Source organism: Gopherus flavomarginatus, chromosome 1, assembly GCF_025201925.1.
Source record: "Gopherus flavomarginatus isolate rGopFla2 chromosome 1, rGopFla2.mat.asm, whole genome shotgun sequence".
In the NCBI taxonomy this organism is placed as follows: Eukaryota; Metazoa; Chordata; order Testudines; family Testudinidae; genus Gopherus; species Gopherus flavomarginatus.
Window position 1 is genome coordinate 59,812,348 of NC_066617.1, and position 18,724 is coordinate 59,831,071.

Below are 18,724 nucleotides of genomic sequence, written 5' to 3' on the forward strand. Positions count from 1 at the left end.
TTTTCCTAATATCTAATGTAAACCTCCTTTCCTGCAGATTAAACCAATTACCTCTTGTCCTACCTTCAGAGGGCATGGACAACAATCGATCACTATTCTCTTAATGTATTTGAAGATGGTTATCCAGTCCCCCCTCCCCATAATGTTCTTTTCTCAAGACTAAATGTGTCCAAATTTTTAAACTTTTCCTCATGGGTCAGATTTTTGAAGCCTTTCATCATTTTTCTTGTTCTCTGGACTTTCTCCAATTTGTCCACATGTTTCTTAAAGTGTGGCACTCCGAACTGGACACAGAATATTGGTCTTTTTTGCAAGTGCATCACACTGTTGACTCTCATTCAGTTTTTTAATGATTATAACCCCCAGATCATTATCAGAAGTACTACTGCTGTCTGTACTATTGCCTAGCCACTTATTCCCCATTTTGTTGTTTTCCTTCCTAAGTTTACTACTTTACACTTGTCTATAGTGAATTTCATCTTGTAGATTTCAGACCAATCCATCAATTTGTCACAATCATTTTTAATTCTTATCCTCCTTCTCCAAAGTGCTAGCAACACCTTACAACCCCATCCACAAATTTTATAAGCATATTCTTCACACCATTATCCAAGTAAACCCCCCTAGATATGTCCCCCTAGTTTGACAGCAAACCATTGATAACTACTCTTTAAGTACAGTCTGTCAGCTCGTTTTGCACCCACATTATAATCATTTAATCTAGACAACATTTCCATAGTTTGTTTATGAGACCGTCATGTCGGACTGTGTCAAAAGCCTTACTTAAATTAAGAAATATTACATCTACAGCTTCCTCCCATCCACTAGGCCAATAACCCTATCAAATAAGGAAATTAATTTGATTTGGCATGATTTGTTCTTGTCAAATCCATGTTGCTTAGTACTCATAACCATTTTGTCCTCTAGGTGCTATCAAAGTGATTGTTTAATAATTAATTACCGTATCTTTCAAGGTATCTAAGATAGGCTGACTGTTCTGTAATCCCCCAGGTCATCTTTGTTCCTCTTTTTAAAGATAGGTATTATGTTTGCCCCCTCCATACCTCTAGAACCTCATTCATCCTCCAGGAGTCCTCAGAGATAACTGCTGATGGTTCTGAAATTGCTTCAGCTAGTTCCTTAAGTACCATATGATGAATTTCATCAGACCCTGTTAATTTGAATATATCTAATTTAGCTAAATACTATTTGATCTGTTCTTTCACTATTTTTTTCTGCGTCTTCCTCCTTGTTGTTAATATTAATTGTGTTAAGCATCAGGTCACAATTTACCTTTTTAGTGAAGACTGAAGCAAAAATAGGCATTGGCCTTGTTTATGTCACCCATTATTAGCTCTCCTTCCCCAATAAGTAGAGAACCTATACTTTCCTTATCTTTCTCTTGCTCCAACTGTATTTACAGAACTACTTCTTAATTGCTTTTCATGTCCTTTGTTAGGTATAATGCATTTTGTGCCTTAACTTTTCTGATTTTGTCCCTACATGCTTGTGCTATTCTTTGGTACTCCTCCTTAGCAGTTTGTTCATGTTTCCACTTTTTGCATGATACCTTTTTGATTTTCAGATCATTAAAGAATTCCTAATGGAACCATATTGGCCTCTTACTATTCTTCTGATCTTTCCTTTGCATCAGAATAATTTGCTGCTGTACCTTTAATATTGTCTCTTTGAGGAATTGCCAGCTCTCCTAAACTCCTTTTTCCCTTAAATTTTCTTCCTATGGGATCTTACCTCCCAGTTCTCCGAGTTTGTTAAAGTCTGCTTTTTTGAAGTCCATTTTCCTTATTCAGCTGATCTCACTCCCTCCTTTCTGTCGAATCATGAAATCTGTAATTTCATGATCACTTTTACCCAACTTGCCTTCAGATTCTCAACCAATTCCTCCCGGTTAGTCAGAACCAACTCTAAAATGGCTGTCCCCCGAAACAGAATGTTGTCCCCAATACATTCAAGAACTTTCCATATTTTTATGTTTTGCCATATTACTTGTCAGAATCCTTTTCCTACTATTTATTTATACCATTTTATAGGGCGTTAATATATTATGAGAAGTTATTTTTTCTGTTGTGTCTTTAACAGGATTGGGAGTTTCCACATTTCATGGGTGATGTTGACATAAATCTTCCTGGCTTGCCATATGCACATCTGCAGTTCAAACTACCTTACTTCCAAAATATCTTCAAGGAAGAATATCACATACATATAACAGGTATGTAATCTTATACATGGTGATAGCTATCTCACATGGTACTCTTTTCTGTTGGGGTGAGTCTGTTGACCATATGATTTTTACCCAGATTATGCTTTTTCTTCAAAATAACCCATTAGTGAAGACTACAAGAATATATATTCCATGAACCAAACAGACCTACAATTCTCCAAGGTGTTCACGACTTCTTGTGCCATTAAATACTACCTATTGTTGCTGAAGAAATCATATTTATCTGAAACGATTCTTCTGGAGAATTAACAGCTTATTACATTTTCAGATCTGTTCCACTTTCAGATCGCTTCAATATAATTGATTATATTCTTTCTTAACTCCAGTCATTCTCATCCAGGAAAGGCTGTATAGAGCTACACCTTTATGAGTCCTTTAACCAGAAGCAGACAGCAGAGTGATCACAAATCAAAAGGGGTTGTAGATGTTCTAAAGCATGGCAAATTTAGAAATAAAGGACCCAATCCTAAAGTACAACTGAGTCATGCTCAGTGCAAGAGCCATGAGGGCTGTAAGATGTGGGCTGAAGGGTAGTAGTATGCCTCATGGAATAAGTGTGTGTGTTTCAGGAGAGATTGTAATGTGAAAGGGGTTTCTTTCTGTGTTATAAGAAAGGGAAGCCATTCCATACATGGGGGCAGCATGGGACAAGTACAGCAAATACAGGAGTTGAAGAATGTTGAGAATGGCAGTGTTGACAGAGCAAAGGAAGAAGAAATGATGTGGTGGCCAGAGTGGAGTTGAATAGGGCCTTGAAGCTGAGGATGGGTAATGTAAACTTGGTACCATGGGCAAGTAGTAGAAACCATGGTAGCAGACAATATTATCCAGAAGTAAAGTATAAGTGAAGGGGCCAATGATAGAGCCATGTTGGATTCCCATATGGAAGGAGAAAGAGACATCAAAGAATAGGCCTAAGGTGAAGTCAGAGAGAAAGTAGATGAACTGTGAGAGGACAGGGTCACAAAAGGCAAGGGAAAAGAAGTTGCCAAGAAAGAGGGATTGATGAACAGTACTGAAGATCAAGGAAGATGGAACTGAGCACCTGTGGCTAAGACAAGAGGACATTTTGTGAGACTTTGGAGATGCCATTTTCAGTGAAATAGAAATCTAACTGGAGTGGATGTAGACATGAGCTAGAGCAGTGTTTCTCAAATGTGACCACCATGGCCGCATGTGGCCACCAGGGGCTTTTCTTGCAGCCACAGCCTCCTGATCTCTGATGGAGTGGGAGCAGCAGCCCCTCTCCCTCCTTGGTGCTCCTGGGGGCCCAGCCTTGGTGTTGTTTGTGGGGACCACCAGAAGTTATTGGGCCCTGACCCCCTCTGGAGAAAGCTGGGGAATAATGCTGGAGGAGCAGGCTGCCAGTAAGTTCAGGCTTTGGGCTTCACCCCTTGGGTGGCGAGGTGGCAGGCTCTGGCCACAGAGCTTCAGGCTCTGTCCCTAGCCATGGGGCATCAAGCTCTGACCCCCGCTGCCTCCCCTGGCTACCCACTCACCCACTCATCCCCATCAGCCCTGGCCCCTGATCCCTCATCTAGGGCTTAATTTATCCCCAGATTTGCTGGGGCTAAGTTTGCTGTGAAAAGGGATATGTGGATGCTTAATATCACTTTTCACAGCAGACTTACTAACTAGCAATAAATATGTTACAATGATTTGGACGTATCTATGTGCATATTTAGTTGTTTTCCCAAAAGCTGGTTAAATATTTTAGGAAAAGGTGTGAGAATGTCCAACAGCAAGAGTTAGTGGCCACACTCTGAGGCCACCAAATAATTTGCCCTAAGAACTCCTGATCTAGAGGAAAGGAAATCAATGCAGGAATTGTAAATTGCTCATTGAAAAGGAGAAGGGAGATGGACTGGTAGTAGGAAAGACAGATGGAGGAAAGGGGTGTTTTGGGAGGTTGTGTTATATGAAGTATGCCTTAAAATGGAGAGAAAAGAGACAAAAGAGGTAGTAGGTAAGAGTACGGCAAGAGAGGCCAGTAACAGTGAAGAGATAGAGACAAAGGGATTGCAGGAGGGACTGGAAATTAGGAGCATGTGTGTGACCTCATGGCCACTATACAGACTAAAGGAGGAGAAACTATGGGAGGGGAAAATGTGTACAAGAAGGGAGTACATAAATCTTCTCTTTGAAGTCAGTAGAGAGAGAGAGGAGAGGAAACGAGAGCTCAAGGAAGGTGTCAAAAGTAGCAGATACATGACATGGGTTGTGGGTATGGGATTCAAAAAGAGTGGAGAAGTCGTGGTGTTTTGTGACGAGTCAGTACTGAAGATGGAGAACATGAATTTGCTGTGAAGCAAGCACACAAAGGTCCCTAGATTTCCTCCAGAGCTATTAACTATTGTTTGAGCAGGAGACAAGAAACTGGATGGGAGTGTGAACCATGGTGATTGTTGGTGGGGGACACTCTGCAGTGGCTGAAGGAGATAAAGGAATTAAGGGTGGCACAAAGTGTAGAGGACAAAACAATGAATGGAAGAAGAGGGAATAAAGGGCAAAGAAGAGTGACTCAGGGATGCAGAGAAGTCAGGGGTATTGATGGTTGAAGGTTGTTCAAGAGAAGGGAGAATGAGTAACATTAAAGAAAATAAGGTAGTGACAAAACAACAACAGCTGAAATCTGTCCTTTAACTACTATCTGTGTTGCTGTTTGAAAACAGACCAGCTAAGGGAAATGGATACCTGTGCATTATAGAGTTCTCTGTAGAAAGAAATGGAGGCCTCTGATGTTTTGGAGAGGAGACATTTTTGAATGAGAATGAGCTTGTGGATAGGGACTGAGGAATATTTTCTCTCCTGGCTAAGAATTAATAAGACCCATTTATTAGATTACTAGACAAATCAATCCATTTAAGCGCATGTCACATACCCTGGATACTGAGTGCCTGTTTTATCTCAGTGCTACACCACCCTTCAGGATATCTAAAAACAGCTGTTACCATATATGGCATGAGACCCTTCCTTTGGGTGGGTGTTTTACCTGGACCATCTGTTCTTGCTGTCAGCTCTTCATCATCTTACAGCATTTTCAAGCTCCAGTTACTGTGTGCAGATACAGCAATTCTCAATTCAAATCAAGGAGCTAATGAAAAAATCAGGAATAACCAATTAAAATGTTTACGACAGTAGCCTAATAAGAATGCCTAATTCGAACAGTTCTTTCTTGGAAAAGAAATTCCCTTTCTTGATAATAATATTGGTGAAGTAGAGGAGTCTAGGGATGGAAACAATGTTTAGTTTAGTATAGGGATGAGCTCAAGCTGCAAAATTGTGATCTGGATCCAGACTCTGAATATTGTCCACCCCTGAGGTCTTGAGCTGGGTTCATATTTTGATCCCTGGTCAAATCTGATGTGGGTGCAGCTGGTTTACATAGCATCCCCAGTGTAATCGGTTAGTAAAACCAGCCTAGTGAAAAAGCATATCCATGTAGCAGTAGTTCTGTGCTGACACAGAGCTGGCTGCCACTAGCAGAACAGGGAAAAGGGAGCATGACTGGAGAAAAGGGGGCATAGCTGGGCTGCTCCTTTGCTACCCGGATACTGCGCTGCTCTTGCAACAGCCACTTGAGGCTGTTGCAAGTCAGCCTAAATTAGAGCAGCACGAAGATCAGGTAAGTGCAAAGGGTTGCTTAGCCACTTTTCCTCTGCTATGCTCAGTATATTTTTTGCTGCATTCAGTGCGCCTGGAAGATTTTGTGGTTACAATTCTCATGATTGCAAAGAAAAGCTTTAAAATACTACTTGAGTTCATCCCAAAGGCTCAAAAACACCAAACAAGCCCAGAAGACAAAAGGAAGCCTAAATGTATTGTTTTAAAGCCAATCTCATGATTTTTTAACCTTTTGGAGTTGGCAATACAGCAGAACTAACATCTTCCGGTCCTAGTTCTCATGCTTTAGTGTAATTGTCATTTATTATTTAAAAAAATCTCATTTTTCCTGGAAAGACAGTATTGCTTTCTACTTTAACTCTTTTGTACCTAGGAATTCCTAGTGTGTTTAGTCCATGTTAAATATTTTTATCCTGTTTTCAGCTTTGCTTTTATCTCTGAATATCAGAAAGAGCTTGAATTTTTGCATCTGCTTAAATCATCTGGATTTCCCTTGACAGATGGTTCACTGCAGTGTATGTGCTTTCCTTCCTGGGCTGCAGTTTATGAAAATACACAGTGTAGCCTAGTTTCTGCAGTACCTAGGGAAATCTGTACTACTTAAAAGTAATTGTTGTTACTGAACCTTCATATTCTTTCTTCGTTAAAAATGCATCTAGAGGCCAGGCAGATATTTTTTAATACCAACATATTATTGTACCACACAGGAGATCCAGAGTCTTGAGCTACCCGAACTCTGGACAGGGTGCAAGTTGGAAATGCACTGTATCAAGTGTCAAAACAGAGGGGTGGGGGGAGATTGGGCTCACCATTCATTAAGACTCCTTATTGGGCAGTTTTTGGAGAGGCATTACTGCCCATCTCAGAAAAGACTAGGCAATCCAGCCAGAGGTAAAAGGGTCTCAGTGCTGGTTGTCATCTGAATGGCAAGAATGGCTTGGGCAGGTAACCCAAAAGTAGTATGTCTAGGTCCAGGATGAGCACTGCCTGCACAGAGATGCCTGAGGGAGCCTGTAGGCAAAAATAGAACAGTTAGAGACAAAAACAAAGCAATCCAGGCACACAGATTCTGAGAGAAATCTCTGAGGGTTTCCTGTTTGGTTCAGCTGTGTACAATATATGTGTATGTATCTCTCGAATAACATCAACATAGCAGCAAAGCACGCAGCTATCCAAGTGTGTTACAGAGATGTGTGAGCATTTTTATCCACATTACACATGGGGAAACTGAGACAAAAGAGGTTACGGCCAATATTTTCTAAAGTAGACTCTGGTTTCGGATGCCTAACTTGAGGCTGCTTGAGCCTGATTTTAATCCGCGCAGCCACAATTCTCATAGACTCATAGACTCATAATTCCATTGGCCTCAGTGAGAACTGTGGGTCCCCAGCTACACCTGGGACAGGCTTTCAAGAGCACTCTCGCAAGCTGGATCCACCAGAACAAAGGCACCTCAAATCAGAGGCCAGTTTTGAAAATTTGGGGCTGAGGTCCTTGCCCAGATCACACAGCAAGTCAGTGTCATTGGGATTGCAACTCAGGTGTCAGACACTTGTGTGTAGGTACACATATGCCTTTGGAAACCTTTTAAAAGTGGGCATATTTCAATATTTAATGGACAAAAGTAGATGCAATGCTGGAAAGTGTAAAATGAAAAAGCCCTACTTTAACTGTGAGAGCAAATTCTAATATAAAAGGTCCCCTCATTTTAAATGTAGATATCCAGGAATGTCTGATAGACTGAGAACTCAACCTTTGGATCCACTTGGGTCCCTTTGTGCTATTTTTCTGGTATAAAGGAGACATATACCTGGCAAATCTGGATAGGTGGGAATCCCCTTGTCACTCTAGTGGGAATCCCCAGGTAGTTTAGAGCCACATACAGTTCTTGTGTCGACAACACATTGTTTCCATTTAATTTACCAAATTATCTCATCGTTTGACCCACACAGCCATACCTAATGACATCAAGACATTAAAACAAACAAGCAAAAGAAAGAAAAAGAAACACAAAACAGGTGTTTGTGGTGTTTTGGTCCCAGCTGGAAGGAATATCAACTTAATCTAAATTGTGCTGTCATTTGTTCAGCTGATTAAAGACATGTTGGTTGATGTAGTAACTTTTAAAATTAATTTGCCTGTTGTTTTATTACTTTTCATCAGCTGCAAAAACAAAATTACCTTGACAATAACAGTTTGAAAATCAATGTTTCATTACACAACTGAAATATAAAGGAACTAATCTGCTAAAAACTGTGAAGTGAATGCAACTTCATTAGAAGAGATAGTGAAATAACTTTATTAGAAAGGTTAATGGAAATAATAGATGGATTACTACCACAGCTCCATGCAGAGATACATTACACTTTCTCTGTGAAATAACAGGGGCATATAGCTAATAGGTAATGTAAAAGTACAAAGTATCTCATTTTCATTGACTGATTGCTTTAAAAAACCTTTCAATTAAAATATTTCTTCATTAATAAGGTCCTCATCCATCAAAGGCCTTACTCACTTGCTTAACTTCAAACACATGGGTAGACCCAGAGATTTCAATGACATGCATGTTTCAAGGATGTATGTTTACATCCTTTGCTGGACCAGCAGCTAAATGTTTGCCCATTTCCCAAATGTATGTTAGACATTTTGTTTTGACTGCTTGATGGCATGTGCTTTCACCTTTGAGTGAGCACACAGTATAATTACTACATTAAACAGCTTGCATATGAGGACAGAGTAAAAAGACTGGGACTGTTCAGCTTGGAAAAGCAGTGACTGAGGGAGGGAGATGATAGAGGTCTATAAAATTGTGACTGGTATGGGAAGAGTGAATAGTAAGTGTTCACCTAATGCACAAATCAGGGGTCACCCAATGAAATGAATCGGATCAAGTTTAAAACTAACATAAGGAAATACTTCACACAACGCACAGTCAACTTGTGGAAGTCATTGCCAGGCGATGCTGTAAGGGCCAAAATATAACTGGGTTTAAAAAATTAGCTAAGCCCATGGAGGATAGGTCCATCAATGGCTATTAGCCAAGATGGCCAGGGACACACCCCATGCTCTAGGTGACCCTAAACCTCTGACTGCTAGAACCTGGGACTGGACAACAGGAGATGGTGATATGTTGGGGCCACACAGGGTCACATGCTCCCCCCAGATTTCTGCCTTCCATTTAGCACAGAGATTTTCAAACTGTGAGGCATGCCTCGCTAGTGGTTGCACCCCACAGTTTGAAAACCATCACCTCCTGCCAGTAGCCAGAAGAACAGAAGCAGGTGGGAGCTGCCCGGCCTGCTCGGGCCCCTGGCTCTCTGTGCTGTGGGAGCTGGGATGCTGGCTGGCTGCCTGGAAGCCCTTCCTGCCCTGCTCCCTGAGGTGGGCCACCTCTGCCTGGCCAGGCACTCCCCAGGCAGGGTGGGCAGCACAGATCTGAGTTGCGCCCCTGACACACTCTTGCCTCTGTCCCAAAGAAGCCTGGTGCCAACCGGTGATACCCCCTGGAGCCAGCCTCTGCCCATGGAGCCTGGCTGCCATGAGATGCTCCCTGAGGAGCTCCCTGGAGCACTCATCCCCCTTGGGTACCTGTAACCTCAGTAACTGGGTCACACCCCAGTCCCCACCCAGGGACCTGCCATTGCTGTCAGGTCACTTTCCCTTGCTCTCCTTGGCTGCCCTGCCCCAGCCCCTTGGCTTCCCGGCTTGTGGTCACACAGCCATTGCATGAGCCTGGTGCCCAGTCCTGGTGCTGGGGGCAGGCAGCTGCTGGCAGGGCTGACTCGTTCCCACCAGCTCTGGAAACCAGGGCTGTGAGAATGGAGCAACCCCTAGGGTTACCATATACCCAAATAGAGTACCAAGTACCCAAATAGAGAACACTACTGGAGTTGGAGGGGAGGAACTAGAGGAGGTATTTGGGAGGGTGCTGGGGGTGTCTGTGTACTGGGAGGGATATTTAGGGATTATTGGAGGGGGCATTTGAAGGGCACTGGAGGCGGTACCTGCAGCAGGGACATGCACTGGAGTTGGGCTTCCAGTGCTTGGGGGGGAAGGGGAAGCCGCTCTAAGTGGCCAGCATCAGGGAGGAGGCTTGAGCTATGCTTCAAGGGAGGGGCTACACTAGAAAGAAGCCACTCTAAAAAGAATGTAGGTGGATACGCACATGAACATAAGCTCACAGTGCAATTCTACATCTAAGAGGGTTAACATAATCCTTGGATGCGATGAATAAAAGAATTGTGAGTAGGAAAGTGGTGTGAACTCAGTATATAGCATTAGTAGGACTCTTACTGAATACAGTATTCAGTTGTGGTCTCCACACTTTAAAAAATGTGTTGAAAGACTGCATATGGTTCAGAGATGCGCCAGAAGAATGATTCAGAGTCTATAAAACTTGCTTTGTAGTGAGAGATTTAAAAAGCTCAATCTGTGTAGTTTAGAACAAAGAATGTTAAGAGGTAACTTGATCACAGTCTCTAAGGCACAGATCCTTAAAGTATTTTGGGGCCTAACACCCATGGGTTAGGTGTTAGGCCCCTAAATACATTTGAGGATCTGGGCATAAGCACCTACACAGGAAGGATATTTCTGATAGGAGCTCTTTAATCTAGCAGACAAAGGCATAAGAAAACCCAATGACTGGAAGCTGAAGCTAGACAAATTCAAACTAGATAAAGGGCAAATATTTTTAATTGTGAGGGTAATTAACCATTATAACGATTTACCAAATGATGTGGTGGATTTTCCATCACTTGAAGTCTTTAAATCAAGACTGGATGTCTTTCTAAAGATATGCTCTATCCCAACTAGATGTTATGGACCTGATGCTGAAATTATCGGGTGATGTTGTTTGGTCTGTGTTATGCAGGAGTCTAGACTTGTAATGGTCCCTTTTGGACTGGACATCTACAGCTCTATACAGGAGTGGCAGTCTCAGTATAACATACGTTGCATTATGCTTAATTTTTTTCCTAACTTTAATCTCTTCCATTACTCCTTCTATCCCTCTGCACTTGCAGGTGTGTCAGCCTAAAGCAAAGTATTATACTCTTCCTACAAATGCCCATAACAGTCCACCCATTTCCTACCATCCCCTACACCTAGCAAGGCTCTCTGCAGAGCCACTTGCCTAGTTTCCATAGAAACAAAAAGCACGCTACGTAGCCTGTTTCTAGTGGTGCCAATCAGAGAAGAAAGCATGTGAGGAAGTAGCTCCTCCAGGCAGGCTGAAGAGGCATTAGAGGACACTCCTGAATGCAGGTGATGGCCTCATAGCCTGTGTGGGAGGAGATGTGAAAACCACTAGTGACCTATTTCCAACTCTGAGCTTGGCACGCAAACTGAACTGTATGTGCAACCCAGCAGGAACCTTTACGTTCAGAGTGAAAAATATAGCAGAGGTTTGATAATGAGTGTGGTGCCATAAAATATTACAAACCAGGTTACTGTTGCAGTCAGGCACAAAAGATGTTTTGGGTGCAATAAAATCTTAGTTTTGCATCTAGGGGCATGGTGGTTTAGAATTTGTTTTTGTGTTTCTTGGTATTTTGTGTTTATTTTAAATTTTTATGAGTATTATTAATGTCTCAGGGACCATTTAAGGGACTAAAGTAATAGGAAATATGGGGCTAACGTCTGCTCTCAGCTATGCTGGTGAAAATCCAGAATAATACCAATAGCTTCAGTGGTGTTTGTGAGGACTTATAGTGTTGAAACTGATGGCAGAACTTCCTCCCTTGTCTTTCAGTAATTTAGTTTCTGGATAGGGCAATACCACAGGAAAATTAATACTCATGTTTATTCTCATCCAGAATGGCCATCTGGGTTAAAAAAAGCCCTTTAAAAACATAAATACAAATACCAAACTATAAGGGGTTACTTTACTGAGACATTCAAATTGATGGCAGAGCATGAGTGCACAGCCTGACAGTAATTTCAACCACACCACTGATTAGCAAACCAATAAAGTAACTCATCTTTGAGATTCTCTTTCCCGTGTATATTTTTATTTACTAAAAATTAATATCAACATTTGTGATGACTAGCAAAACTACTCCTTAGTGTCTTATGTGCAAAATCACATAATGCAGCAGTTAGATATACTTGTGCATCCACGGTCCTAAAATGTCTTTAACTGTATGTGTATGTGATGAGTTCTTGGACACAGCTAATACAATGTCAAGGTAAGATCTTTAGATGGTGCCAGTTAATAAGTAGGCTCTGACAATAGCGCAATAGCATCTATACAAAGAATAGAGTTAGTAAAGTAGTATCTTGTATGTACTTTGGATATCATGTCTCAGAACCACCATACCTCTCACGTACATAGGTCTGGGCTTCACTGCATGAGTACTAATCAATCACAGTACATACTATTTAAGCAATGTAATTGTCATCCTTTCAAAGTATCTCACCACTAGCAGACAAAGAGTTCTATCAAATGTAGCTTTTTCAAGGAGAATATTCATGCAACTATTTTTAAAATCTTGAAATGAGTTCTTTTTAGGTTGATTGATGTAAACTACATCACCTAATGGTTTAATCAACAGGTCACCTACAAACTGCAGTGTGAATTCAATTTATATACTGTTGTACTGCTTTTCAAAATGATTTATTATGTGTCTAGACATAATTACGCAATACTAAGAGCGATTCAAGAATAAATCTGGGTCTGCTGAGAATTTCACTATACCTTAGTTTTACAGGTTAATTGAAAGAAAAATTTTATCTGAGGGGCATTTACTCTATCAGCATGGTTGTGATACTTATAAAAAGGACATCAGATGACACGGTTTTCTTTTTTCAAACAGGTAAATGGTTTAACTATGGAATTATCTTTCTGGTTTTAATCCTGGATCTAAATATGTGGAAGAATCAAATATTTTACAAACCTCATGAATATGGTCAATATATTGGTCCTGGACAGAAGATCTACACAGTGGAGGACTCAGAAAGCTTAAAGGACCTTAACAGAACCAAGTTATCCTGGGATTGGAGATCAAATAACACAAACCCTCTGACTAACAGGACTTACGCTGAGGGAGACATGTTCTTGCATAGCAGATATACAGGAGTTAACCTTGATGTCAAATGCCTGGCCTTTATTCCATGTTTGCTGGCTTTTGCTCTGTTTGGGTTCTTCATCTGGTTCTTTGGGCGATTTCAGAAAACTGAGCAAGGCATGGAGAATCTGGACAAATCATACACAAGAATGAAAAGGAAGTCGCCATCAGACATGGGAATGACACGAGAAAATACACAGGTTTTAGTGGAGAAAACTTTAAGTTTTCAAGACCCACATTTAGTATCCATAAAATCAGACTTAAGTGAAATTGTCTTTAATTCTTCCCTTCTAACTTCTGAAAACTTGAGCTTACAGTTGAATGAACAAGACAGCCCATTACAACCAATGACAGCGGATTCTGCCCCTAAGAGTGATCCCATGACCTAGAGCAAATGACCCAGAAAAGAAAGATTAAAATAACCAATTATTGTGAGAGTTCAGTTTTTGTAAGTTAAGGTTTACATCATGTTTAGCACAAGAAATATAACCTGTACCACAAAGGTGCTCACATGCTTTTTCTAGGAATTTTGTTTTCTATTTGTATTATATGTGCCTACTCTATAGCTAACATTCCTATATAGATTATGTCTCAGAATTGCACCATCTATTTATTAATTCATTGATGTTGCTGTATAATAGTGAATTAGATGAATATTTGCAGTATAAAATTCTAACCGTGGTGGTGCCTTGAAACATTAAACTGATTTTTAACTCAACTCCAGAAGATATAAAGACCAGTTCTTCTAACCTATTTTGCAAGGGTTTTTTTGCATGCAATTATTTAGAATGCCATTTGATTTCTTACCAATAGATGTAGAGATTTCTGAAGAACAGTTCCTGACAAGATGTTACACTAACAGTTGACTTTGTTATTTACTCAGCTGTAGAGTCAGTGACTTTGATAACTGGACTGCAGAGAAGCATTTTGATTACCTTTTAATTTTTGCTAGCTCGCTGCCAAATACAAATACAGCTTCATAACAGAGTAACAGTAGAGCATGGGTCACTACTTGTGAAAATAGGACTTTCTCTGTCAGTAATTGCAATTAGATGATAATGCCAATTATGTTTTTCATAATTAAAGATAAACTGCTGCTTCATTAAAACTCCTGCCCTTCACCTTTCCGAAACAAAGGTTAAAATGCATAGTTAGAGCAATAGTCACATATCCCATCATCAACACAAACCTGTGCAATGTCAAAGAACCAGTGTAGTGATTACAGGAAAGACCCCAGAGCCCATAGCCTTCAGTGTTTGTACAACTTTGTGTAACTATGGTTTGGGATACATTATGCTGGGAAATGTACAACACAACTGACAGCTTTAACTTCTTCAAAGACTGAAGCAATGGTGTGGGGGCTGGGGAGTGACTGCATGGAATAGATTAGCAAGTGATTTGTCCTGAATCTTTTTTGCCCCTTTCAGGAATTAAACACTGTCCATTAATAAATAATAGAACCCAGCAACAAAAACATGGAGGAATTGTTTTTGCAGCCTTTTTAAAGGCTACTTGGAATCTGAATTCCTCAGCTGTCTGTTCAAACAATATACACTAAAACCATAACAAATCTAAAATACCAGAAAAAATCTGACTTGCCTCTAATTTAGTTTCATAAATTGTTGTTACAAGTTACTAAATAAGAAGTCCTTTTAAAGTCTAAATTATTTCCCTGTCAGTTACTGATGTTGCTGTATTTTGTCTTCATGATTTTTTTTTAATGTTGGTTGTTTTGATCTATCTGCTTTTAAGTTTTCAGCATGGTGAATTTAGCATGCATAATAGAACTATGCATTTATTATCTATCACTTGAATCAATTTAATAAACATCATTCAACAATTGTTTATCATGTGGCAGGAACCTATCCCTTGTTAGGTTTGTTTTGTTTTGTTTTGTTTTGTTTTAACATTTCACTCATACTTTGTCATATTTAGAATCATAAATATTTCTGGCATTAAAAAATACAGACATCAAAATCATTGTAATATCAAAACCAACCATTTTGCCTATGGAACAGTTAATATTTTATCAAGAGAAAGTTTCCTTTTTAATGAGACTGAATTTTTATCCACCAGAAATTATAGCTATAAAAATTATGCTATTATTAGCATTTGGTTAGTACAGCCTGTAAACTTGTTCTGTCTATTTAAGATAGAATTTATATATTCAAAACCAAGCTATTAACTACTTATGGTAAAATACTGTCAGATTTTGCCTTTACTGTGTAGGAGGTGATTATATTTATGCTTTATGTCCAAGTAGGATTTGATATGGACAAATAGGTAGACAAAATGGCTAATTATTTTTGCAAACACATGCTCTTCCATGTGATTTGGAAGACTTACTCCAAAATGTCAAACCCTTTTGTGGATTGCTTTGTTTTTCTGTGCATAGGGTAGCTAAGTCCATTAATATATAAGCAGAAAATGAAAGACTGACTTGAGTCTTGCTGCTTGCATGATTACATGACTCTGAAGTAACCGTTATTAAGCAACTGATCCACAGCTAAAATAATTCTGTGACCTTACAAGTTAATGCTTTTAAGGTTGCCACAAGAGAGAGAAAATCAAGTAATCCTGAGATTTTCCATGAGTGCTTAAATTAACAGCCAAGCAGAGAAACTGTACCCAAAATGGATTCAAAAGGAGTCACAGGATTCAGCATGACCTTTGCGGTCAACTCTGCACTTTAATTAAAGGAAGCACTTGAAAAGGCACTAGTTTTACAGTAACTGTTGCCATATATATTGTAAACACAGAAGTAGATATGTCCATTCCTTCCATGGCAGTCCTTATTTAACATTCACAATATGCTTTGTTACATCAAAATGGAAACCTTTTCTAATCTAAGGGCCTTATCCAGCACCAATACCCATGACCTTGATATGAATGGTCTACCCACCACAGAAAATGAAAATAACCTCCAAGGACTCCAAACCCTCATCCTCATGAGTGAGTTGGAGAGGTTGGGAGTGTGTGTGGGGAGGGAGAACTTGTGGTTCTCAAGCCTGAACCATGCAGAAGTTGCTGTCCCTTTATGGCTGAACTATATCTGCTTTGTGAGAGAATGTGTTTGGTACAGTATCTTTTTTCATTCACATATATTGCAAGATACCATGATAACAGGTACCCTAAAAATAATAGCAAAGATCATCCCAGGGATAAGCATACAGGATTTACTAATATATAAATGCTTACAAACTTCTCTAAGAGTATCTGTAGTGATTACATTTGGTCTCACAGAAATTATGTGGAACAAATGGAGGGTAAGTAGATTTTTGAAACTGCCCTTAAAAACAGACTCTCCTTATTTGGCTTTAGGTTTTTTGTTTTTTAATTATTTATTTGGAAGAAATGGCCCATATCCTCAAGGAGACACTTCAGTACTGCCCTCCTTATTTTATAATGCTCCAGGAAATTGCTTCACTCTACCTCATTTCTTCCCCCCATTCCTTCAGGCCCTCATCTCTGGTCCTTCCTAAAATTTGGTATTATTAGTTTTAGAACATTCTCCTCTGCAGTTGCCATTACCTGGAACAATTTTTCTCTAATTTCCCACCTGTCAGCTTCCCATCTATAAAATCCTGGACAAACCTGTCTCTTTTCTCCCTAGTACATTTCTCTTCCCCTCTACTATTTTTTTAACATTTAGCTATATTAAATGTTAAATTAAATTAAATTTTAGCTCTATTATCTGCATCGCTGAATGCAGTTAATTTGCATGAAAAGCTAACATGTTCTGTTTTAAATATACTTTCTACTCTGTCTAGGCACAGTAATTGTGAGATAACTTCTTGACTACATTTTCACCTCACACCCCTAATGTGTTTAGCTTTCACCTTTCCTTCCTTGAATAGCCTCCATAGCACTAGCCACATGAGAGACAGAAATAGGACCACAGAAGTTGGAGATCTAAAACCCCACTAGATTGTCAAGTACAGAGGATAGGCCACCACTAAACGATGCATCAGACACTCAACACACACTTCTAGATTTTAACTAATGAATCCAATGAGCTATTGTGCAACAATATTAGTAACTTGTTAACAGAGGTGCAAAAGAATTTTGTATCTTAGGACATAGTCTTGTAGGTAGTCAAGAAGCATGTGGTTTTGACCGGTAGCACTTACGAGGAAAGGTCTGAAGTTTTGAACAGACTATAAGAATAATAAAAGTCAGAGACAGATCCAAGGTTGTATAAGCACATAAAGCTGATCCTTTAGCAATTGATGGGTATAGTATACAGATGAGGAATGTACTATATCAGATGTTAAACTGATACTATTCTTGGAGTTGAGTGGCAGAAATACTCAGAATGACATACTGCAGATGCTTTGATTCAAGTTACATTTATGAACAAACAATTGCAAACCTTTTATCACTATAGAGATTTCCCAAGTTACAGCAAAACATAACAAACACACAAACAGTTCTGGCACAGTTACTGTACAGCCACACTTTGGCTAAACTGACTAAGGGGCTGTTCATCCTACCCATCATCATTTCACTAGGCACTTAAACTATCCACATTGGGGAGCTGGGGCTTTCAGAATGTAACGCATGGGTTTCAAACTATTAGAAATGGAAAAATGAAGAAAAGTAAGGATGGCCAAATTAATAACTCCTTGAATTTGTACCCCAAACTTGCGATGGAGTTGGGGGCATAGGCGTGGGGGGCAGTCCTGTTTCATTTGAATTCTCAAAGGGAGAGGTGGAACACATTAACCCTGCACTCTGAAGTGCCAGCTCCCAAGCTGTTAAAGATAAACATAGAAGAAACTGTACCCAGTAGGGCATTTCCACTACCCTGAATAGAGGCATTAGGAAGCCTCTTTTTCCAGCCTTTAGGAAGATCTTCCACCACAGTAGGAGGGAGCTAGAGTATGTTGAGGTAGGGGATCGAGGTGAGGTGAAAGAGAGGTTGTCATGGCTTGGAAAGGATTGAGACTGAAAAGCACTGGCTAAGTAAGACTCCCATATGAACTTTTGGATGCTTGTCTTGAACTTTAAACCTCTGAAAGTTTGTCCAGCACAACTGAAAAAGTTCAGGGGTGAGGTACAGAAAACAACTACACTTTCTTTTTCTTACCCAAAACTAGGGAGGGCATTTCTGGAGAAACCAATCAGGTAAAGCATCAGACATTTTTATGTTCTTTGCCTTTATGTGATGTCAGCTCATCCTGATGACCTGGTGTTTACTGTGGTTTGGGGCAGGGAAGTTGTCTTTATTTAGTGTTGAAAGGCCATGCATATCCTTGGAACAATAAAAAATGAAAATCTGCATTGTTTGAGGCCTTACCTATAGTGGATTCATAATTATGGCTTCTTTCTGATACCCACTAATAGTTCCTCTATGCAGAGGAAGTTTGAGATCAGCAACTCCTCTTTGCTTGTTTTCTTGGGAGAGGTGCGCAGAAGAAGAAACTTGATCCTTCTTTTGGGAGGAAGAGTTTGAGTCTAACCTTCTACCTTTCACTCCATGGAAACCATTTACTGGAGAGGGGAAAAGCATAAGGCTAATGCCCCCTGTAGGGGAACCACCAAAGACTCCTCTCTGCCAGCTTCTTCATAGGACAACAGAGATCCTTCTTCCTCCTCTTCACCAACCCTACTTGCTCCACATTAAGGAGACCAGGCCTCAGCAAAGCCCTCCTCCTATTTCCAAGTTCCAACAGGGCCTAATCTCTCCGCTAGGCCCCCACTTCAAATTAGCTCAGCAGTAGTCATAATACTAATAATAAAACACATAGCATTTATAGTGTGCTTTTCATCTGCAGCACTCAAAGCACTGGAT

At 40.1% G+C, this 18,724-nt stretch overlaps 1 protein-coding gene across 5 annotated transcripts in view; it reads left to right on the top strand.

Moving 5' to 3' along the window:
- TMEM117 (transmembrane protein 117) overlaps positions 1 to 14,403 on the top strand; it is a 393,879-nt gene extending 379,476 nt beyond the window's left edge. For 4 of the 5 annotated variants that reach the window (XM_050936249.1, XM_050936250.1, XM_050936251.1 and 1 more), the window contains 2 exons: positions 2,101 to 2,230; positions 12,679 to 14,403. In XM_050936249.1, the coding sequence (XP_050792206.1) occupies positions 2,101 to 2,230; positions 12,679 to 13,319 (771 nt within the window). In that variant the 3' untranslated portion in view covers positions 13,320 to 14,403. Of the gene's footprint in view, positions 1 to 2,100; positions 2,231 to 12,678 lie in introns of those variants that run through there. The other variant, XM_050936255.1, reaches the window with a different exon arrangement.
- Positions 14,404 to 18,724: the final 4,321 nt, after the last annotated feature.